The 24,871-nt window shown below is 36.0% G+C and overlaps 1 protein-coding gene across 1 annotated transcript; it reads right to left on the bottom strand.

The window, feature by feature from the left end:
• Positions 1-201: 201 nt before the first annotated feature.
• On the bottom strand, positions 202-21,319 carry LOC126978140 (carboxypeptidase B-like). The gene is made up of 6 exons (XM_050826886.1): positions 21,224-21,319; positions 19,688-19,897; positions 16,267-16,372; positions 15,130-15,252; positions 3,136-3,324; positions 202-896 (listed from the first exon to the last, which is right to left on the bottom strand). Exons 1-6 carry the CDS (start codon positions 21,289-21,291, stop codon positions 300-302), a joined length of 1,293 nt encoding a protein of 430 aa, XP_050682843.1. The 5' UTR covers positions 21,292-21,319; the 3' UTR covers positions 202-299.
• Positions 21,320-24,871: the final 3,552 nt, after the last annotated feature.

Raw genomic sequence — 24,871 nt, forward strand, 5'->3', positions numbered from 1 at the left:
TAGTGCCGCTCAGAATTTTTGGGTTTTTGGGCGGGGAGTATCAATTACCATCAGCTGAACGTCCTGCTCATCTCGTCCCTTATTTTCATAAAAATAAAGCAGGTTCCTTACTGGACAAACACAAATGCATATAATACTCCTTTAGCGACGTGAACTTTTTTAAATTTCTTAAAGGGTGAAGAGTAAAAAATAAAACAGAGATAAATGTGTGACTGACGAGTAATATAATTTATGGAAACTATTTTCAAATCTTTTCAGTTTTTATGCTTTTTTTATTGACTAAATAGCACTAATTTATCTTATGCTTGACCAACAACCCGAAGAACGAATTGCGCTCCAGATTTGATACCTTCCCAAGTTTCAATACCAGCCTGTTCAATGAAATCAGGATGGACTAAGAAACCCAAAGCTGTATCGAATCCAAATCTAAAGCCAGGTAATTTAAATGTATATGCCAATGGAACACCAATAGCTTGTGCATAATCACTACAAGTTCCAGACGCCTTGTTTAGAACCAAAGCAAAATTGCCAACAGTATAGTCTTTATTGTAAGGCCTTTTAACAGAATCTATTGCTTGAGCCATATTCACTCCGGCAACTTGAAGAGTCAAAGCATTGGCAGGAAGCTCTCCAGTTCCATAACCATACAAGATCATGCTGCCAAAACTATGAATATCGATGAACATTTCCATTCTTCTGACATACTGATCTAAAATAGTCTTAATGATTCGAGTTTCAGGTTCGGAGAATGCCCTACGGCCATGGAAAACTTCGGAGCAGGCGAAGTTGCTGGATGTATTACCCCAATCGAAACCGAAATTTCTGTTCAAGTCCACGCCTCTGCAGATGGTCAGGAAAGAGTAGCTCGTAGCACGGTTTTTATGCCAAAATCGTTCCTGGAAACAGTATAACTAATGTTGTCATAATTGTTTCAAATAGCACAAAAAAGTGTGTGTGTGTACACATACGCACGCAAGAAATTATACTTTCTTGGCCTAATGCAAAAATCAAAGGAAAAATCATTAAAAAGATTTATTCCTCATGCTATTCTACGTTTTTAGAAGGAACAATTTTGAAGTAATCTTGCAACAATGGCTTTGACATTTAATTATTAAATAACGAATAGGGCTGTACGGCCTTGAGTCCCCTTTGCCTATCCTAATAATGGACGAAGAAATCAAAAAAAATAAAGGATTTCGCAAACGTCAGACAATTTTAGAAACGAACTTCAACCTGGTAATTTTGTGTTACAGTGATGCGCGCGCATCTTAAAATTTCAGTCTTTTATCATTTTTTTATAACGCGCCTGAAGAAGAATAACTTCATAAACACTTTTATCTTATTCCAGCACGATAATATGTTAAACGAACTGATTGTAAAATTTTATTATTGTAACAATGTTTTAATTTCAATCACGGGATAAAGTAGCTACATCGAAGATTGTGCTTTGGCAAGTAATGGGCATATCCCGGGCAACAAACGTCGCAGATATGTCACATACGGTACCATATGTAACACTGTACCATTATAAAATCGTCAGTCGCAAACGAGACCCAAACGGAAAAGCAAATAAAATTAAAGCAAAGATATGGAAAGAAGCATTTATTAGTAAATGTGGTTAAAGAATACAAAAAAAGGTCCAAGAAAAGAAGTCCGACGTGTTCCAGCGATGTTGACCAGATTGACAATCAATCTTTTGGGGGACCTACCAACACTACGTCTTCCGGTACAATTATTATATTATATTATCTTCATATAATTATACATATTCAATGATAATAAATAGCTACAACAATTATGCAACTAAAAATATTTAAACTCATTTTTTACATCAAAACCGTTAACGATTCGAGACAAAATACTAAAAGAGACATGACTTTCCTTTATACTACCATTGTAAGAAAGACAGGAAAAGGCAACGTAATCGGATTTTGCAAATTGCATCTCATACTGCATGAGTGGAGGTAATTGCATAATAACATGTGATATGCATTTTAAAATATGCTCCCTGACTAATATTAAATATAGCTCCTATTGCAAAAGTAATTTAAGATTTACTCTTGACAATATGAAAAAAGAAATCTCTTTAGATGGCCATATTAATTTTTCAACCGAGTTCAGATAAAAGGTTAACAAGTGTGATTTATTATATTTTTCATTTGAAGGCTTACTTCCAGATCAAATAAGATTTACAGATGGAATTAATAATTATGAGTAACTGAAAAAAATCCTTAAGCTTTATAGGTTAATAGTTTTCAAACACAAAAAATATTTTTTACAAAAAATCTCTGAGGCCTAATAATTAAGATGACCAAAGATGGCCACCGGAACTGCTCAATGATAAATATATCACGTTAGGGGAAAGGATACTTAAGCAACTAGATGGAACCAAATATTAAAGGTTGTAATGAAAATGATACCGTCGACCTGATTTGGTTATTAAACGGAGTTATAGGTAAGATAGACACACACACTTTTTTTGCGTGTTTGTACTATGGATTAAGGGTATGAAATAAAGAATTATTATTGTTAAATAATAACTCTAATGTAACGATAATTAAAATAAATATTAATCTAAGCTCGGTGGGAGTCGTCTTTGCACATAATGCTGGTCCGTTACTACAACGACTTTCACTGCCATTAGGCAGGAAATTATGGAAAATACTAAGTAACTTAACATCACATGTCTTAAGAGGACCTGGTGTGACCTATTTCTGCACTTTATGCTTTTCAAATACCCTATATAAGTCCAAGAATTTCTCGTTAACCATAAGCATAAAACATTTAAGTATTTTTATGACAGTAAGTGACGAGACGAGCAGGACGTTAAGACGATGGTAATTGATATCCCCTGCCTATTACAATGCAGTGTCGCTCCGAATTCTTGACAAAACCCAAAAATTCTAACCGGCAAAACAATTGCGCTCGTCATCTTGGGATAAGTTGTTAAGTCTCTTAATCTCCAGTAATTTCACTAGCTACGGCGCCCTTCAGACCGAAACACAATAATGCTTACACATTACTGCTTCACGGTAGAAAAAGGCACCGTTGTGCTACCTATAATCTAGCCGACATCCTGTGAAAAGAAGCCTCCCTCTAGAATATAGAAGAACCATAGAATATAGAGAACCATACATTTCTTCTTGATGCGACGTATCCGTCAGGATTGGCGATGGGTAGAATGATCCAGTCTATTTTCTCGACCAGATCTCGCTCCGTGATATCAATGATCAGCTTATGGATGGTGTACAGGCTCGCTGGCAGCGTGACCCAATCACGAGCGTGTAGCAACGACTGAACGAAAATTACTGGCTTTCTATGATCCTGAAAAAATTTGTTAAAATATTTATTTACATCAATCTATATATATAAAAGAGAATGTATGTTTGTATGTTTAGTAGTTATTAATGGTTTATGCTTACTACTACTACTAATATTTGCTTTGCAACAAGATCCCAGAAAATGTTCGGGGCAAATGTGTTACGAATTTCAAAAGAATTGTTAATAAACGTTTTTGTGGTAAAGGTTACTATAGCATAAATTATTTTCTCAATGATGCCACAGATTAGCAATGAAGCTCCCGCCCTCAGGCTATTAAATAATGGATTTCATTGTACAATTTTACATTGTATTTATTTTTGTAAAAAAAAGAAGCACGCTGAGTTTGTTGGGCCCGTTCTTCTCAGGTCTGAGGCATACCTTTTGGAATAGGTGGTAGTTTCATTGTATCATTGTATCCTGTTTTCAATAAAAATATTTGAATTTGATGTAATACAATGCTAATTACTTTCAATTATGTATATTTACAATAGTATTATTACATTAAATTATATCTGGCTGTATAGAATTCTGGCAGCATTTCCGCGTTGGATAGCTAGGCAGACCGTTGACCCAAAAAACTGCAAGCTAACTTGGGTTTCCAGTAGCTCTATTGAGGCGCTTAGATTCTCCGCGCCTCTGGGCCCCTTGGGCCATGTATCTCAACACAAAACGGCACAAAGATGTTAGAGTAACTACGATTTGATAACTTGTTTTAAGGCGAAGATTAAGCAGAAAACACGCAAACATGGTCAAGTTTTGTGGTGAAAGTATAGCATTTCGAGCTATGAACACTACTTAATCCTGTTACACATACCCTTAAGTCTTATTTGTAGGTTGCTAATGCTTGCTGTTGGTTATAGTTAACACTGCCGAGCCTTGTTGAACTACCGCATTACTTTGAAGTTAAACAAGTTTTTTGGCATGGCGTGACGCATTTTTTTGGTACTTCTCTCAGAAAAGTTATTCTTATAGCTTGTACTTTTTTGTGTAGGATCATTTATTCAGATTAGTAGTGAATAACGAGGATTGTAAGCATATAAACTGTTTTCCACCCAAGAATTTTGAAAATATTGGCTTTGTTACATAGATGGCGGGCCGTGAACGCATATCGCTCAAGGTCGCTGGCATTTAGTGTCGCCTTAAAATGTGTGTATGGTAATTATTTTTTTTTGTGAAAAACTTTTTGAATTGAAAACTAGACGTGACGCTCGCCTATTCAACGCTAGTTCCAATAAAGTCGGCTCGAATCGATTAAGGCAGGGTAAGCAATTAAAAAATCTAAAAAGGCATAAAAGGCATTTATATTCTCAAAATTGATTCCTTTAGAAATCATTTTGTTGTCATTTATTTACTATAATATACTAGATACTAAAACCGAAAAAAACGGAAACAAATGGCGCTCAGAGAGAGAAGAAGCGGCGCAAGAAATTCTCCTGAAATCTATTAACTAAAGCCGTTATGTATACCCCATCCTTAACTTTATCGCCTGGTTGATTTTAAGATAAATCTCGTCTGAACGAGTTATATTCCGATGGCACAAAAATATGTATAAGACTTAGATCATTTATAGGTACTTCTAGATAGACTATGACAGCTGTGAAAATGACGAAAAAAAATAGACTTTAGAACTAACCTCTATTTTGAGCAATTCACGCACACTAACACAAAGTGTCATACAAATCGCTAGCGTAAGACGTAGCTTATCACGCACACTATACCAATATTCCTGGCCTATTTCTATCGGTTGTCTAACAGCAAAGGGCTCTATCTAGGCGTATAAATTAATTAAGGTCTACGAAATCTATATTTTCGGATGTGAACAATAGATTACTTCCATTCATTATCATCACCTCGCCAGCGGTGGCAATATAATGATTGCTTGATTTAATACCACTTTATTACTCTTTGATAAGTTCCTTTAAGCGGATAAGCGCGCTTCAATTTTCCCGAAATGCTTTACAGAATACATGAAAAATGTCAGAACGTAATGCGATTATATTGATGATAAATTTATTTATTAAGAGCCCGCGACTTTGTTCACGTATTTTTAGGTGTTATTTCCTTTTTCACAAACTTATTGGACGAAAACAAACATTACGGGGAGCTAATAATCTTTTAATCGCTAAAAATAAAGGAATCGGTTGAGCCGTTTTTAGAAATTGGTGTGCACAGACAAACAGACTGAAAAGTATTTATCGGCCTTAGTAGAAGCCTACACACATGGTCAGAGTTGGTACGGGCCGGTGGGCGCTTCTCACCAATTGGTTCGACAAGGTAGACGGAATGATCCGGACGGTACTAATAATAATTTTGTACGTTGGACAATACGACATAGCATCGAATATGGTTTGATCATGTGTTTAGGCTATATAAGATATATAACGTGCATTGTTTTGTTGAAAAGTAGTATCTAGGTACTAAGAGAGAGTACTATTAAGAGTGTTTGATTCACAGCTATAATAATAATAATAATAAAGCCTCGTTTAATCCAAAACTCTTTTTACACAAGCGAATTATTAGTAGTATTAGTAGGTAAGATATATTTCTAATAGTTTGGTGTTAGTAAGATTAGTTGCTTATACTTCTATTTGAGTTGTGAATCTCGTTAGACTAAAGGCCTCCTCCATGTTTTTCCATAGTGTTCGATTTTTGCTTTTATGCATCCAGTCTTTTCCTGCTATCTCTATTAAATCGTCAGTCCACCATTTATTTGGTCTGCCAACTCTTCGTTTGCCTAATGTTGGTCCATTCCATGTTGTGGTTAGGATTCACAGCTATAACGTGTTGCAAATTATTAATGACTAGTCTGCCCATAAATACTGTTACATAAAAACTTTTCCTTATTCAACTTTTTAATTATTTTGAAATTGGAACACGTATATTATTTTAAAAACTTATTACAATTTTGCGCCATTTCACATATTTTTTCGTGTTCATTATCAAATTACAATATGGAATGGGGTGTTAAAGAAAATAGGATTGCAGTGTTCGCCTTGCACAAAGTGGGTATGGAGCCGTCGATCATATTCCAGACACTTCAAAAGCTTGGTATCTACCCTATGTTCGTATATCGTACTATCAACAGATACAGCAACACTTCGTCTGTCGAACACCAGAAAAGATCAGGGCGGCCGCGTGTTGTTAGAACTACAATGCTGTTAAAGCCAGAATTTTTCGAAACCCCATTAGGAAGCAAAAAATCTTATCGCGAGAAATGAAGATTCCCGCTAGGACTCTGTCGCGTATTATAAAACAAGACCTGAAGCTTGGTGCTTATCGCCGAGATACAGGTCATGCCCTACAACAATCTTTACAATTAAGGCGAAGAGTAAGCAGAAAACACCCAAACATGATGTTTTTACACAAGTTTTGTGGTGAAAGTATAGCATTTCGAGCTATGAACACTATTTAATCCTGTTACACATATCCTTAAGTCTTATTTGTAGGTTGCTAATCCTTGCTGTTAGTTATAGTTAACACTGCCGAGCCTTTTTGAACTACCACTTTTCTTTGAAGTTAAACAAGTTTTTTAGCATGGCGTGAGTTACGCAGGCCCAACACGGCTAAACCTGCATACGTTGCCACCCCGTACCTCGACGTAGTGCTGATCGAGCACCCATTGTCTTATAGATTTCTTTAGTGTAATAATAATATTGTTTAATCAGTCTTGTTCCAATTTACCTGTGAGTAACATTAAATATTTTTAAATAAAGTGCTTTTTAAAAACTCAATTCCCGACGCCCGATACATAACTGGCGCAGTCGAGTAGTCTCGCGGTAGCTTCTTTTCGTCGGTATAAAATCTTCCGAGTGTAAAGTAGCTGTGGTTTTCGAGCCGCTAAACCGCAAGAATTAAAGAACCTCGTCGGTCGTTGGGACATCATCATCAACGCGCACGAAAACCCGGAACATTGGGAATTCACGCGCTGGGCAAGACTCGACAGCAGATGCAGATGCTGATTTGGTGAGTACTCTCGCTATTCAAGTATCCTGCTATATCTACTGTCCTAGTATTATATATATTTTATTATAAAAGTTAAAGTACGTTGCGTACAGCTAATATCGCTAAATAACGGGTTACACTTACTTAGTGACAAGAAAGGTGTATTTAGGTGATAATTACCGAGTATTAGAACAATAGTGTAATCCGAAACGCAATGTCTTTCAGTGAATTTGATAAGGATTTTAAATTCCTTGCCGATTTATTACCACGGTATGATGGGAACCCAAAGTTATTAAACTTTTATATTAGAGAAGTAGAAAATATTATACAACTTTTAAGTGAACCCTCCCGGGTTCACCCAGCATTTATATGTTTATTGAAAAGTAAGTTAGGAGGTGTCGCTATTGATGCGATAGCCTACGAAGAGTCGTTAATAACGTGGGACTCCATTAAAAACGCTCTAATTAGACGTTTAGGAGAACCGCGCAATGAAATCCAGGTGATGCAGGAGCTCACGCGGACCCGTAGGAATAAATTCGAAGATGCGGAGACATTTGGCAAACGACTCCGTGAGTTGTTAGATACTCTTTACTCGGTCGGTAAACACGGAGACCGTTCGTACTATGAGGAAATGGTTATAGAGCAATATACTAATCAATTAGATATCAATGTTTCGTTAGGAGTTAGAGTAAGTAAACCTTTAACATTAGAGTCAGCAATTATGGCAGCAAGGCAGGAAGAGGCTAGGCTCGTCCACAGTAAACCTTTTTATAACGGGTCACCTGCTTCCCATTTTAAGCAAAAGGATGCTCCTAGAGTTTCGCAACAGCGGAATATTCCATCAAGGAATTTTATAGGGACGCAACCTCAGCACCACCAGCCTTCTAATATAGTAAATCGTCAAAATATGTCTATACCCCCTGCACCTAATTTTAAGAGAAACTCAGGTAATTTTAGGAATAGTAACAGCGCGAATTTTAGGCAATTTAATGTACCTCAAAGACAGGTAACACCTAAAATAAGTTCCGATGTTACTATGCGGTCCGTGAATAAACCGAATACGCCCCAGTATGCTGCTCAGAACGTTTTCTATACTCAAGGTCAACCAGTATTATATGGCAATGAATGCCATAGCAACTACAATGAAGGTGAGTACCCATATCATGTAGTACAGGAACCTGAAGAGGAGTACCAGCAGGATTTTCCTCAAACTCAGGAGATGCCAGACCAGACCTAGTGAAAATAAACTTGTTGGTCAGGGATCACCTCCCTTACATAGAAATACCCGAATTAGGAGGTAAGTTTCTTATTGACACTGGAGCAAGCCGAAGTGTGATTGCTTCAGATGCTATTTTTAATACGTATTATGAACCTTATGTGGAATATGAACCTTTTGAAATATCAACGGCTCATAGTGTTTCTCGCCATAATTATGTAATAAACCTACCCTTACCACCAATTTTTAATATTAATCTTAGTCATAAATTTCTTATATTTGATTTCGATCCAAAATATAGAGGTCTTATAGGTTGTGACTTATTGAGGTCACTAAAAAGTACAATAGATTTAAATAAAAATATATTACGCACATCGGCGGTAGATATCCCGATGTACCTAAATAAACCAATTAGGAAAATTAAAATAGGTCCTAAATGTGAAAGATTGGTTCATGTGAAAACACATCACATCGACGGCCAATATTTACAAGAAAAACTTTATTGGTCGGAAGACTTAGAGTCACCCGCAGCATTAGTGACGGTATAAAATGGTTCCTTCAGAACCACGGTTATAAACTATAATAACGAAAATAAATTTATCCCAGTTGTAACCAATATTAAGTTAGAAAAATTATCCGAAAATCTTGAAATAAGTAAAATAAATTCGTTAAAAGTAAATCCAGACGTGGACAAAATATTTAAAGAAAATTTAAATCAAATACGTACAAATCACTTGAATGAGGAAGACAAAAGGGAAATAACAAAAATATGTTATCAATATCGTGAAATTTTCTATTCAGAACACATACCCTTAACTTTCACTCATGCTGTGAAACACGAACTAAGATTGACAAATAACAACCCTATCTTTGTTCGTAACTACAGACAAGCCCCTAAACAACGGGACGAAACAAAGAAACAAATTGATAACTTATTACGACAAGGTATCATAAGAGAGAGCATATCACCTTGGTCGTGTCCAACTCATATAGTACCGAAGAAACCAGATGCGTCCGGTAAAGTTAAGTGGCGTCTTGTTATAGATTATAGACGTCTTAATGATAGAATAGTAGAAGATAAGTATCCCTTGCCTAATATACATGACATACTTGATAGGTTAGGAAGAGCCCAATACTTTACAACATTAGATTTAGCTAGTGGATACCATCAAGTGGAAATGCACCCTAATGATATAGAAAAGACAGCATTCTCTACAGAGAGAGGGCATTGTGAATTTTTAAGAATGCCCTTTGGCTTAAAAAACGCACCAAGTACGTTTCAGAGGCTAATGGACCATATACTTAGAGTCCTTAGCAACGTTTATACGTACCTTGATGACGTAATTATAGCTTCTACATCCCTTCAGGAACACATTGACAAACTTAGACAGGTATTTGATAGATTTAAAACTCATAATTCAAAAATACAACTTGAAAAATCTGAATTTTTACAAAAACAAGTGAACTTTTTAGGGCACGAACTAACGGATGAAGGTCTTAAACCAAATAAAGACAAAATAAAAGCCGTATTAAAATTCCCATTGCCCCAAAATCAAAAAGAAATAAAAGCTTTTCTTGGACTTGTAGGATGCTACAGGAAGTTCATAAAAGATTTTGCTAAACTTACAAAACCAATAACACTTTGTCTAAAGAAACACAGCAAAGTTACACACAACGCTGAATTTATTGATTCTTTTAATAAATGTAAACAAATCTTAACAAATGCCCCAATCTTACAATATCCAAACTTTGATGAACCTTTTATATTAACAACAGATGCATCAGACGTAGCTCTTGGCGCGGTTTTATCCCAAGGAAAAGTGGGATCGGATAAGCCGGTAGCCTACGCATCACGTACGCTTTCCGACACAGAATCGCGTTATTCAACTATTGAAAAAGAATTATTAGCCATTATATGGGCAACAAAATATTTTAGACCTTATCTATATGGTAACAAATTTACAATTTATACAGACCACAGACCACTCACTTGGCTTATGTCATTAAAGGACCCTAATTCTAAGTTAACTCGCTGGCGTCTAAAGCTTGCTGAGTATAATTATAACGTAATATACAAAAAAGGACGTCAAAACACTAATGCAGATGCATTATCTAGGGTTAAAATTTTCCATAATAGCATAGATTCCCTAGCTGTAAATTTTGATGATAATTACGACGATAATAGATAGATAGAATTTTTGAAAATGCACGGAGAGAAAATGAGATGGAGCAATCAGCCCAAAACAATGTGGAAGAACCTGAACCATCCACAAGTCACATTAACTTACCAGTACCTGTACTCTCTCAGGCTGAATCAGACAGCATGAGTGCAGTCACAATTAGTGAGAACCAGTTAATAAGTACAAATCATACCCAACCTGATAATGAAAATGCAGGCATACCAATACTGACAGACGCTATAGACAGACAATTGAAGCAATTTCACATACGATCAACCCCTGGTTTAGAATATAGAGTCGATAATCGCTCTACAAACTCTAAAATTGTCATCAAAGATGTTTTTATTCCAATTAATAATACGGAACAGGAAATTATACGTTTCTTAAAAGAACACACTATAGCAGGTAGAATATTCCATTGCTATTTCTATAATGAAGAGCTATACTTGGCCTTTTCTAGAGTATATACTACAATCTTTAACGATAGAGGCCCTAAATTAATTAGATGCACAACTCGCGTCACTTTAGTTGAAAATAAAAATGAACAACAAGAATTAATTAAGAAATACCACGAAGGAAAAACAGCCCATCGAGGTATTCAAGAGACGCATAAGCAGTTACACCGAAATTACCATTGGCCTAACATGTTACTTACCATTCAAAGATATATTAATCAATGTGACATATGTCTTAAAGCGAAATATGAACGAAATCCATTTAAACCAGCTTTAGCATTAACCGATACACCCAGAAAACAAATGAAACACCTTTACATGGATCTGTACTCGACAGGAGGAGTTACATTTCTAACTATAATCGATAATTTTTCTAAATTTGCTCAAGCTATTCCCATCAGTGCATGTAGCAGTGTTCACGTAGCAGACGCACTGTTACAAGTCATATCGACATTGGGACTACCACACCAAATCACAACAGACTCAGACACAAAGTTTGATTATGATGTAATCAAAGAAATTTGTGCATTACACAATATTCATATGCACTTCACAACACCGTATAACCCTAATTCTAATTCACCAATAGAACGGTTACACTCAACTCTTTCAGAAATAATTAGAATTCAAAAGATGACAAATAAGGATGACACAACTGAGACAATAATGAAATGCGCACTTATTGCGTATAATAACACTATACACTCAGCGACAAATTATACTCCACATGAAATTCTATTCGGACACACAGCATCACGAAACCCTTTAGAAATTTATTACCCCAAAGAGTTTTATCAGGATTATGTAATAAAACACAAGATGAACACCGAAGCCGTACAAGAATGCATAGCAGCTCACATGTCAAAGAACAAGGAGGCTGTCATCGCCAAGCGCAACCAAAACGCCGAAGAAATTGCGCTCAAGGTAGGTGATATAGTATATAAGCAAGTAGCTAAGATAGCAAGAAATAATAAAACTAAGCCCATATTTAAAGGTCCGTATAAAATTATTCATCTTCACCCTAATAACGTAGCGGAGATTATAGGTAACCACCCTAACTCAGAATCAATCAGAGTACACCTCAAGCTTCTACGAAGACCTCATCTTGTTTCAGGATCCTCATCTCAGGAGCAATCGTGCTCACAACAACCGCCGACGTAAAGCTTGTCCCTATAAATTATGAGAACGGAATCCGTTTGCTTAAACAGGGTCAAGTACTACGACAAGTCGATTATTTTAATCTTGCATGTGTCTATGTCACGTATCTACATTTAACATCAATTAAACTTTTATCTTTATTCGAGAGTGTTAAAGCTGCCAAAAAAGATACATCAATTGGAGACAGACATAGATCGTATAAAGATCAAATAGTACATAGTTTATCTCTTATAAGAAAGAAAATTAGTTTTATTATTCCGCACACAAATAGAAGGAAGAGAGGCCTTGTAAATGGTTTAGGCTCTATAGTAATATCAATTACAGGAAATTTGGATAACGATGATGCACTTAAATTCGAAGCAGAAATTTCTAATATTCATAACAAAGTTAATAATATCGCGAGCACCCAGGGCAAATCCCTGATACTTGCCGAAAGTACCATTAAAGAATTTAGCCATCAAATTGAAAAAATAAATTTAAATCAAAATAAATTGCTTCTAACCATCCAAAATCAATCACGGATTAGCGATAAGATTGCCAACCATTTACATTTCTTAGAAATATACGTAGAAATAGATTTTAGCTTACAAATTATATTAGATAGATTAGAAATTTTAGAAGACGCAATGTCTTTTGCGCAATTAGGAGTAATGCACCCTAGTATTATAAGTCCATATAACATTTTAAATGAAATTTCAATAATTCATAAAAAACATAAGTTATTGCCAGTACCAGATATAAGTTTAAATAAGATTCATGAGTTGGAAAAATCTATAAAAGTAAAATCATATAGTACGGAACATTCTTTGACTTTTATCTTAGAAATCCCTTCCATTGATTCTAATATATATGACCTCATCCACATGTACTCCATCCCTAACTCGTCAAACCTAACTATTATTCCAAAATCCAAATACCTAGCACTTGGTAGCGATGAGTACGAATACCTGGAAGGCAAATGCAGAACAATCAACGGAAACACGCAGCTCTGCGAGTTGTCCAACACAGCATCCACGAGGGCATCAGAAGATTGTATTATATCGCGAATTCAACACCGCACTTCAAACTGTACATACGCGAAAATGCAGATTAATAAAAGTATAGTGCAGAGGATCAAGGACAATACTTGGATAATTGTCCTGAGAGAAGAAACAGTCATCCACATCAAGTGTTTAGCAAAATCTACATACAAAAAGGCTTCAGGTACATTCCTACTTACCCTTACAGAGGGATGCCAAGTTGAGATACTGAATAAAACATTAAACTCAAACCGCAAAGTAAATTTCATTTCAATCTTCAACAATTTCATTATATGTAATCTCTTTAGATTACATTTAATGAAGTTGTTCCACTGCCTAGAAATATTGAAAAGAGTTTACCAGTACAGTATCATATAAAATTGGAAAATATAGAACTGGACAACCTGCAGCACCTTCTGGAGACAGCCCAAGACATATCTGTCACGGAGGAACCACACTGGACCACCATGATGGCAACACCAAGTTGGACTACCCTTATCCTATATGGCTTGCTGATTGCTGTTGGAGTCACAAGGATCATTAGCTGGAGGAAGTCGCATGCAGCCAAGGACACCGCTGTACAACACAGTGAGGACACTGTGGGAAGCTGCCGGGTCAGCTTCCAGCTAAAGGAGGGAGGAGTTACGCAGGCCCAACACGGCTAAACCTGCATACGTTGCCACCCCGTACCTCGACGTAGTGCTGATCGAGCACCCATTGTCTTATAGATTTCTTTAGTGTAATTATAATATTGTTAAATCAGTCTTGTTCCAATTTACCTGTGAGTAACATTAAATATTGTTAAATAAAGTGCTTTTAAAAAACTCAATTCCCGACGCCCGATACATAACTCGTGACGCATTTTTTTGGTACTTCTCTCAGAAAAGTTATTCTTATAGCTTGTACTTTTTTGTGTAGGTTCATTTATTCAGATTAGTAGTGAATAACGAGGATTGTAAGCATATAAACTGTTTTCCACGCAAGAATTTTGAAAATATTGGCTTTGTTACATAGATGGCGGGCCGGCAGCTGTGAACTCATATCGCTCAAGGCATTTAGTGTCGCCTTAAACGAGAGTGGATCGATCAAATCGCCTTCTGTCGCGATACGCAGGTGAAACGCACAGATATATCATGAATATATAAATCATACAATAACAGAAATGACGTATCGCGAGTGTAAGACGTATCTGTGAAGCACACTAAACTAATAAACCGGGCCTGTTGTCATGCCTTTTTGCTCTTAATTGTGATTTTCATTATTATAACAATAGAAATAAGGTATAGATTGTTTGTAACTAGTTCTAGTAGGATTAGGTAGTAAAAGTATACACTTGTATAATAAAGTCCCAATCACTGTTCAGGCGTTATATAAATGTTTTATTAAAAAATAGCTCTGTCGTAAATCCTACTACTCCACAGCTGAATACCTAAGTGATCTGACAGCCTGGGACTAGATTATGATTATGATTATTTTATAGCAATAACAATGACATTATATTTGATTAAAAAGAGCACAAAAAAAAAAGAATGCTGGGAGAGTTGCGCTGCATCTTCTCTCTCAGAGCGCTTTGTTTCCGAGGTGGTAGTAGTGTCTAATATATTAGAAATGACATCGAAAAGAATTCTTCAGGAATCAATTTTTAGAAAATAAATGCCTTTTATGACTTTTTATGCCTGCCTAACATCAAGAGGCTCAATGCACATCGTCGTCCTGTTAAATCTTCAACGTGGGTAGAAGCAGTCATACCATAATTATCCATATGTTAACCACGGCCATGTTTGACCATAATATGTTGATCATCTAATAACACTATCAATTTGAATGGAATCACTTACTTTGAAGTCTGTTGTAGATATTTTGATGTATTTAATGTTCCTCCGCTGAAAACTTCTTCCTGCATTCACTACAGTAACAAGGTTCGGGTATAGTCTGGCTAATATTTCTAGAAATAAGTCCACCTGAGAAAGGAATAAGGATAAATTAGGATATCCTCCCGATTATCTGGATGTGTGGCAGTCCTCCACAGTGCGGTTTTGAAGCAGCTTTCTTCAACGTACTACAAAGCTGTGAAATGAGCTTCCTTGTGCGGTGTTACCGAGACGATACGATATCAAGGCCAGCAACGCTCCTGTGATTCCTCTGGTGTTGTAAGAGAATGTGGGTGGCAGTGATCACTTTACACCAGGTGACTAGTCCGCTCTTTTGTCCTCCTTTTCTATTAAAAAAGAATACAAGCGATTTGTTCATACACAACAGAAACAATTCCATGACTGAATTACTTGTATTACTAATATATATTGAACTACATGATTTATCAACGATACGTCACTCGAACGGTTGGCTCAGTGGAAAGAGCGCTCGGGCCGAACGCGTGAGGTCCCGGGTTCGAGTCCCGCATCGTTCATAATGTAATGGAGAGCCAGTTTCTTTGATCGGTTATTCTGCGAAAACTACTGAACCGATTGGAATGATACTTATACCATAAGATGCAACGTGTTTTAGAGAAGGTTCAAGTACATATATGTTGGTGATTAGTTATTCGGAAATCAAATATTTTTGAGTTAGAAATACCTATATATTACACAAATTAAATTTGATAACAAAATTTATGAACGATGTGGGATCCATCGGACGATCTCTCGCATTCCGTGCGAGCGCTCTTCCAACTGAGCCAACCGTTCGAGTGACGTCACGTTCATAAGTCTTGTATGTCTTGTTCATCTCTCAGGTTGTGGTTTCGCATGGAACGTGAGAGGTCACGGGCTGGAGTCTCGCATCCTTCATAAATTTTGTTTTCAAATTTTATTTGTGTAATTATCCCAGAAGTGAAGGTTATGTATATATACTTTAAAATAACAAAAAGAATAAATAGAAATTTAAAGCAGCAATATCAAATATTTCTACTGTTTGAATATCAATGCGAACACGGCATGATAAGAGAATGATGAAAAATCACCAGATATTTTATTTACCTCTTCGTATGAATGAATTTTATTAAAAGTAAGAGCACCGTTTCTTCCAATACCACTGTTCCTCCGTGACGCTTCGGTTAGTAAGTGATTTTCTTCGTCTAAAAATCTGAAAACAACGCAATACATCAAAATATTATAAATATATTCAATTTGATGGAAAATTTAAAAAATAAGGAATGTCGCAAACGTCAGATGAAATTTTTGGAACCAATTTCACCCTGTTACTATTGTGTTACAGTGACGCGCGCGCATCTTAAGGCGACACTAAATGCCAGCGACCTAGAGCGATTTGAGTTCATGGCTGCCGGCCACCTATGTAACAAAGCCAATATTTTCAAAATTCTTGCGTGGAAAACAGTTTATATGCTTACAATCCTCGTTATTCACTACTAATCTGAATAAATGAACCTACACAAAAAAGTACAAGCTATAAGAATAACTTTTCTGAGAGAAGTACCAAAAAAATGCGTCACGCCATGCCAAAAAACTTGTTTAACTTCAAAGTAATGTGGTAGTTCAAAAAGGCTCGGCAGTGTTAACTATAACTAACAGCAAGCATAAGCAACCTACAAATAAGACTTAAGGATATGTGTAACAGGATTAAGTGGTGTTCATAGATCGAAATGCTATACTTTCACTACGAAACTTGACCATGTTTGCATGTTTTCTGCTTAATCTTCGCCTTAATATTTCACTCTCATATTTTGTATGTGAATGGACCTGCGCTTTGTAAAACACTAGAATGTGGGCCGGCTTGAAGTATTACCGTGATCTATTTATAACACCCAGCTTCCTGGAAGTCAATTTGGCTTTGCCCTCCAGATGACCGCGGAATTGGCAATTGCTCGATATTTCGAGACCCAGTATTATTTTTTTGTAGATATTAGGCGAGGCTTTAAGGGAGTTTTTTGACGAAGAGCGATGGTGAGCGCAAATACTATATATATATACATACTAGCTGACGCAGCAAACGTTGTATTGCCGATATTAAAATCGCGATACAAAAGTAACTGTTGATCGTAGATGGGTGAAAATTTGAAGTTGTATGTAAAAAAAACTTGTCAAAAAAATTAAAAAAAAAAAATCGTGTGGACCAAACTTAACATTTAGGGGGATGAAAAATAGATGTTGTCCGATTCTCAGACCTACCCAATATGCACTCAAAATTTCATGAGAATCGGTCAAGCCGTTTCGGAGGAGTTCTAAGTTTAACACCATGACACGGGAATTTTATACATTAGAGATATCGTGATATGTATTGATAAATTATTAACATACATAAATACTACTAAAAATAAATTAAATACCGAGTTTGGTAAAAGAACACTTCCATGACAAAAAACGGTCAGAATTTCTTATTTTCGATAAAAAGTAATTATTTTCTTATAAGTCATATATAATCTACTACACTTAGTCAAGAAACAATCGTATGATTAATACATATTTTATAATAATTCGTGATGAAAAACGCGCATTCATTCAACTTAATTAACAACCTTACTTTAAGACGGTAAGGTTGTATGATTTGATGTTTATCTATAATATTTATAGGAATAATAGTGTTACCCGACAGACGTTGTCCTGTACACACGTCTTAAATTTGAAAAATCGGTCCAGCCGTTAGGAGGATTTCACTAACACTACACATGAGCAGGAGAATTATATTATATGGACGGAATTGAGAATCTAAACCATTCTCAAATTCACTGGAACGCAGAAAAAAAATCATAAAAATCGGTCCAGCCGTTTAGGAGGAGTTCAGTTACAACTGACGCATAAAAGAAATATATATATTAAGATAGTTAACTATAATAATAATATTGACACACTTTTTACACAAATTATCTTGCCCCAAGTTAAGCATATATAGCCTGTGTTATGGGTTACAAGACAACGATATATTTATTACAATATACTTACTTAAACATATATAAACTCATATAAACATACATAAATACATTTAAACATCCATGACTCGAAAACAAACATCCATATTCATCATATAAATAATAAATAAATGCTTGCACCAACCGGGATTCGAACCCGAAACTATAGTTATTATAATTGCATACAAAACGTATACTATGTTATTACGAAAAAGTTAAATATGGGTTGAACACTTGTTTTAAAAAGTTCTTTTACAAATCTGTTTTCCTGTTTTGTAGCGTTCAACAATCTTTAGACATTGCTTATATTTAAACACGAGTCGATGCATGTCTAAGGTGTGTCTAACGTAAGTCAGATGACAGTGGGAGACTCCTTTGCACAGGATGCCGGCTCGATTATGGGTACCACAACGGCGCCTATTTCTGCTTTGAAGCAGTAATGTGTAAGCATTACTGTGTTTCGGTCTGAGGGGCGCCGTAGCTGGTGAAATTACTGGGCAAATGAGACTTAACATCTTGACGAGCGCAGTTGTAGTGCCGTTCAGAATTTTTGGGGGTTTCAAGAATCCTGAGCGGCACTGAATTGTAATGGGCAGGGCGTATCAAATACCATCAGCTGAACTTCCTGCTCGTCTTGTCCCTTATTTTCATAAAAAAAAAGATGACGTCTGACAAATCATTGCGATCCGTACCTCTAATTGTTCCTACGCACTTTAGTTTATTTTGTGCTTAACGACGTTTTAGTTAAACACAAGCTTAACACTGTTTTGTAATAGAAAAAGATAAACTCTGTTTTAGACGTCATTATTGTTAGATCACTGACGTTGTTATAGTTAGATTGTTTAACAAAACACGTCTCTAAGGCATGTTTAAATTATTTGTTTACACAGATAATATTCTGAGCTTAGATCATTAATTATATTTATAGACAGACTATGACTTTAGAATTAACCTCTATTTTGAGCAATTCAAGCACACTAAAACAAAGTGACATACAAATCGCAAGTGTAAGACGTAGCTTGGCAGGCACACTAAACTAATATACCTGGCCTGTTTTTATCGGTTGTCTAACAGCAAGAGACTTTATACGTATAAATCATCTAAGATTTTCAGTACAGTTCGATAATATATCTAAGTGGAAATATTTCTTTGCGCTATAATAAAATTTATTGCTTAGAATTTCTTTAACATTTATATACATACTAGCGAACCCGACAGACGTTGTCCTGTAAACATGTCTTAAGTTTGAGAAATCAGTCCAGCAGTTAGGAGGAGTTCACTAACATGGGCAGAAGTAATATGGAGTAAATTGAGAATCTAAACCATTCTCAAATTTACTGGAACACAAAAAAAAATCATTAAAATCGGTCCAGCTGTTTAGGAGGGAGTTCACTGTCAACACACGTACAGAACAATTATATATATAAGGATATACAACCATAAATCATCTCTGCAAAACAGAGGCTGTACCTATAGCTATAAAAAACTAACTATTATTTCTTAATTAAATTTATTATTTTTATTTTGATACTTACGGTTTGACGTTATCCACTTCAACTTTGAACTTTATTCCATTGAACAAGAGTGCAATGTCCAACAAAAAGCGATATTGTTTAGGTACCAACACTACGGCGTCATAGCCGGGTGCAGCTCTCTGCCAGAAATCCAAATTATGCTTCGATTCCAGGTTGTTCAGAACTTCAGCGTGTATCTCACTTTCTATATTAACCTTGTATAGTGCGTGTCTGTACAAATATAAGTATACCATCAAAAACCTATTAACTTGTGAAGAAGGGTCATCTAATTCAAATTCAAATATTTTTGTTCAAAATAGGATGTGACATCACTTATTGAAAGTCAAAAAATTACCACCCATTATCCAAAATGAATGCCTCAGACCTGAGAAGAATGGGCGCAACAAACTCAGCTGGCATTTTTTTTTCATCAAATAAATATGTTTACAAAATAATATTGTACAATTAAACTTATTATTCAATAGCCTGAGGGCGGTCACTCCATTCCCAACCTGTGTTATCATTAAGAAAGTCATTTATGTTATAGTAACCTTTACCACGCAAACGTTTTTGAACAATTCTTTTGAATAACGTAATACTTTCGTTTTGTTGCCCAACAAAAGACTTACTAACTCGACTTAGCCGAGTAGTAGGCATCATAAGTTTATGCCTGTTCCTGGTGTTAACATTATGATTATGACAGTTTCTGGCAAATTAAATAACATACATTAAATCTTCAAATAAGTGCGATTTGAACGATTGCTGGTCCATGCGTCAACTGTGGTGCTGCTTGTGGTGCCAGGTCGACCTGTTATACTTAATCAATCATTGTATTTGTTGGATGCAGTTACTAATTGTGACCGTAATCACCACCATCATGTTTACGAAGTATCCTTACACAAACAATGAATACAGAGCTCTAAAGGCTGATGCATCCAATATACAGTAATTTATATTTATACAGTTAATTTCTTATTAATCTAATAACCTGATATTAAATTAAAACTATCCTATCTCTCAACTGCACACCATAATAGTAATCCCCATTAAAATCCTTTCATTAGTTTAGGAGTTCACTGGAAACAAACATCAGCACACTGGATTTACATGTATTAAGATGATAATAAAATATATTATATTTCATAAAATAATTTTAATTATGATTTGATAATTATTTAGCTGCGATATACGAGTATGCTGTGGTCTGAAAGATGATGTTGTGACAAGGACTGAGAAAGGAATGCTGAAATGGTTTGGACACATGGACTGAATGAGTGAAGAAAGAATGACGCATCAAATATATAAGGCAAGTGTGTGTGGGCAAGTCGGTCGCGGAAGACCTCGTAGAACATTCGTCGACCAAATTGGGGACTATTTGAGTAAAGGAAAGGTCCGAAACACCCACAACCTGCAAGCATGTATGAAAAGAGTAATGAATGTAGAGGAAGCGCGTGAGGTTTGTAAGGGTAGAAGCAAGTGGCATTTAGAACAAGGCGTGCCTTTTTAATATGCTGGAGTTTAACTTATTATGTTTGCATACATAAAAATCGAACTCACCCATCATAAATTTCATATTTTGCAAAAACGCAACCACAAAACAAAAACAAAACAGCGATACGAAACATTTTATTGACCAAGTAAATTCACTTAATCATGAAACTTCCTGTAGATCAATAATTTATATACAGTTATCTTTATCAGGTCCACTAGTAACTTCAATCCGAAAGACTATAAAGATAATCCTTCATCGATAAGGAATATCTAAATTATATTATAGTTATGAGTCACTTATTTGTAAAGTGAAAAGAAGCCAACGGAAGCCATATAAGCATAAACATATCTTAAGTTACATAATAGCTTTAAGGGTAAATGTTATACACTTCAATAATAAAGTCCCAGCCACTGTTCAGGCATTATCTATAAATAAATTTAAATGTTTTATAAAAAAATGGCTCTGTCGTAAATCCTATTACTCCACAGCTGAATATCTAAATAATCGGACAGCCTTGGACTAGATTGTGGTTATTTTATAGCATTAGAAATGACTGTACAATATTGTTTATTTTTATTGAAAAGAGCGCAAAAAAAGAATGCTGGGAGAGTTTCTAGCGCCGTTTCTTCTCTCTCAGAGCGCCATTTGTTTCCGAAGCGGTAGTAGTATCTAGTAGTTATTAGAAATGACATCAAAAAGAATTCTAAAGGAATCAATTTTGAGAAAATAAATGCCTTTTTATGCCAAGTGTTATATGAAAAAGTAAACAATGTTTTATTTGGCATCGTGTACTAGTTAATAACATATTGTTGTATATGAAGAAAACCACAGAACAGGTAAAATACACTATTAAAACTAAAAATTCTAATCTCTTTAAACTGTTCTGTGAAGGAAACCAAGAGCCAAATGCCATGCCAAAATATGTTTTATGTTTTATGAAAATAAGGGACGAGACGAGCAGAACGTTCAGCTGATGGTTATTGATACGGCCAGCCAATTACAATGCAGTGCCACTCAAGATTATTGAAAAACCCAATAATTCTGAGTGGCACTACAATTGCGCTCGTCACCTTGAGACATAAGATGTCAAGTCTCATTTGCCTAGTAATTTTACATATTTTATAGATAAATATAATTTGAAAACAAAATCTTATGAACGATGCGGGGCTCGAACCCACGACCTCTGGCGTTCCGTGTGAGTGCTCTTCCAACTGAGCTAACCGTTCGAGTCACGTATCGTCATAAAATCTTATATGCTTTGTTCAACTCTCAGGTTGTGGCTTCATCTACATTCTACAGTATCTACTTTACAGTTGATAACCTGCTGTTGAGTTGAACAAATCATACAAGATTTTATGACGATACGTCACTCGAACGGTTAGCTCTGTTGGGAGAGCACTGGCACGGAACGCCAGAGGTCGTGGGTTCGAGCACCGCATCGTTCATATAATTTTGTTTTCAAATTTTATTTGTGTACTAATCCTAGAAGTGAGAGCTATCACTTTAAAACAAAACAAGTAGTTTAGATATAAATTTCAATACATTTCGCAATTTTAACTAATACGCTTTTGAACTCTTATAATTTGGATGTATAAATTTGCAGTTTTAGTAGTAGTAAACTTACAATAGTAGTATTATGTTAAATTGTTCCAAATAAAAAGTTTTATTTAATTTCTATTTAATTAAGTATTGCTTATTTTGAAGGCAACACTGTGCATACCTATAAGTTAATCCCTGACCCACTCTCGTGTCATTATTATAGTGGACACGGAGGACAATAATAAATATTTGGGTATAGTCACGGACGAGTAAAAAAATAAGGACTCCGTGTCACCTTACATAACAGTGAGTCACCAAAACCAGGCGGTAAGCGTGTAAATACATAGACCCACGCATACACTTACACTAATACAAGCCGATAGGCCGCCATTATGAGATTTGCCATCGTCTGTGACAGATCAGTTTGTGTCCCAATAAAATATAATAATTTTAAAAATGCCGTTGTGCGCTGTGAAAAAGTGTAAAAACAATAATATAAAAGTATTTGTGGATATGTGATTATTTAAGGGAGAAAAAATTGTGTAACTGGTATACCCCGTAACCGCACACACACTAGCATAAAGGTGCTTCACTTGCTAATAGCACGGCGCGGAGTCCTTCTTTTTTTTACTAGTCCGTGGGTATAGTGAACCCACAGACTGCACGTGTAAAAGCTCCGACAGAAGTCAGAACATCGTACATATCTGCGGGCTAACATATTCACACACTTATAAAATAAAATATAGCATTTCAAAGATGGCGTAAAAGTATTGAGATATATAAAATTATAACTCATTACTGTGAAAGGTAACGTTTGTAGAGAAGTAAAGTACATCATTACGCAGGGCTCGTTGTGCTTGGGTCAACAATGCTCAGAACATTATTGCGAGCGTAATACAAACATACTATTTAAAACTGCAACTGAAATGAAACATTGGTACTACGAAGATATAAACTACACAGCTGTTGGATATTATCACTAACAAAATAATATCTATATTTTATGCGTACTCAAACGGACAATTTGCCATTCCAAACTCGGGCAACACCTTGAATTGTCGGGGACCTGGTGCTCTGTGAACGGCTGGGAGCTGTTTTATCTGATTCCTGCCACCAAATTCCACCTTCGAATGACACGCCACAAATAAGGATCATCTCCACCATCTGGATGTGTGGCGGTTCTCCACTGTCCAACTTTCAAGGAACTTTCTTCCACGTTCTGTGGAATGAGCTGTTTCCGGGACGATACGACATGGAAACCTTAAAAAAAGCATGTAGGAAGGTGCTTAAGGGCCAGCAATGCTTCTGTGGTTCCTCTGGTGGTGCAAAAGAATGTTGACGGCGGTGATCACTTAACTCCCGTATGCTCGTTTGTCAAAAAAAAATGAAACTTACTCCTTTAAAATTGACGCCTCTGACGCTCTAACCCAACGAATGTTACCGCTAAGCTAAACATGGTAATAACCAATCTTTCGTAAATCTTAGTAGGTGTGTTGGAATTCATACGGATACTAGTTTGTCCTCTTCTTCCATAAAAAATGAGGTTAATGCAACTACTGGAGTTGATTTTCTTCTAAGTATATTTGATTGTAGAATGAAATCGCTTCCATGGTATTTTCAGATTGATAAGACGATACGTCTAGATGTGCGCCGCATGCTAAGGATACCATGGACGGCTTACCGCACTAACGCCTCGATCCTTAAACAGCTTAAAATAGGGAGCAGTCCACGTCTATGCACTACATGTCTGCACCGGATCATGAGATACTTTGGCCACATTGCACGACGCGGTGCTGATAATCTAGAACGTTTGATGGTCACCGGGAAAATTGCGGGGAAGAGACCAAGAGGCCGGAGCCCACGACGCTGGTCTGTTCAAATATCCAAGCAGACTAACCAACCCATCAGCATCGCACTCTACCATGCGACTGACCGAAACAGATGGAGGAAAGCTGTAGACGAACTTAAGCGGAGTCACGATCCTCAGCAATGAGGGAACGACTGTGAAGAAGTAGAAGACGATACGTATTGAAAAAATCGTGTACTCTTCGATTGTACCTATGAACTCTCGTGTCCTGTATAGCATTATAAAATAACCACATAACTGATACACATAATTTTTTTTAAATTGCTTATAATAAATGGTCAAGGAGATTTAATGTAAAATATTACTT

Source organism: Leptidea sinapis, chromosome 47, assembly GCF_905404315.1.
Source record: "Leptidea sinapis chromosome 47, ilLepSina1.1, whole genome shotgun sequence".
Classification (NCBI taxonomy): domain Eukaryota; kingdom Metazoa; phylum Arthropoda; class Insecta; order Lepidoptera; family Pieridae; genus Leptidea; species Leptidea sinapis.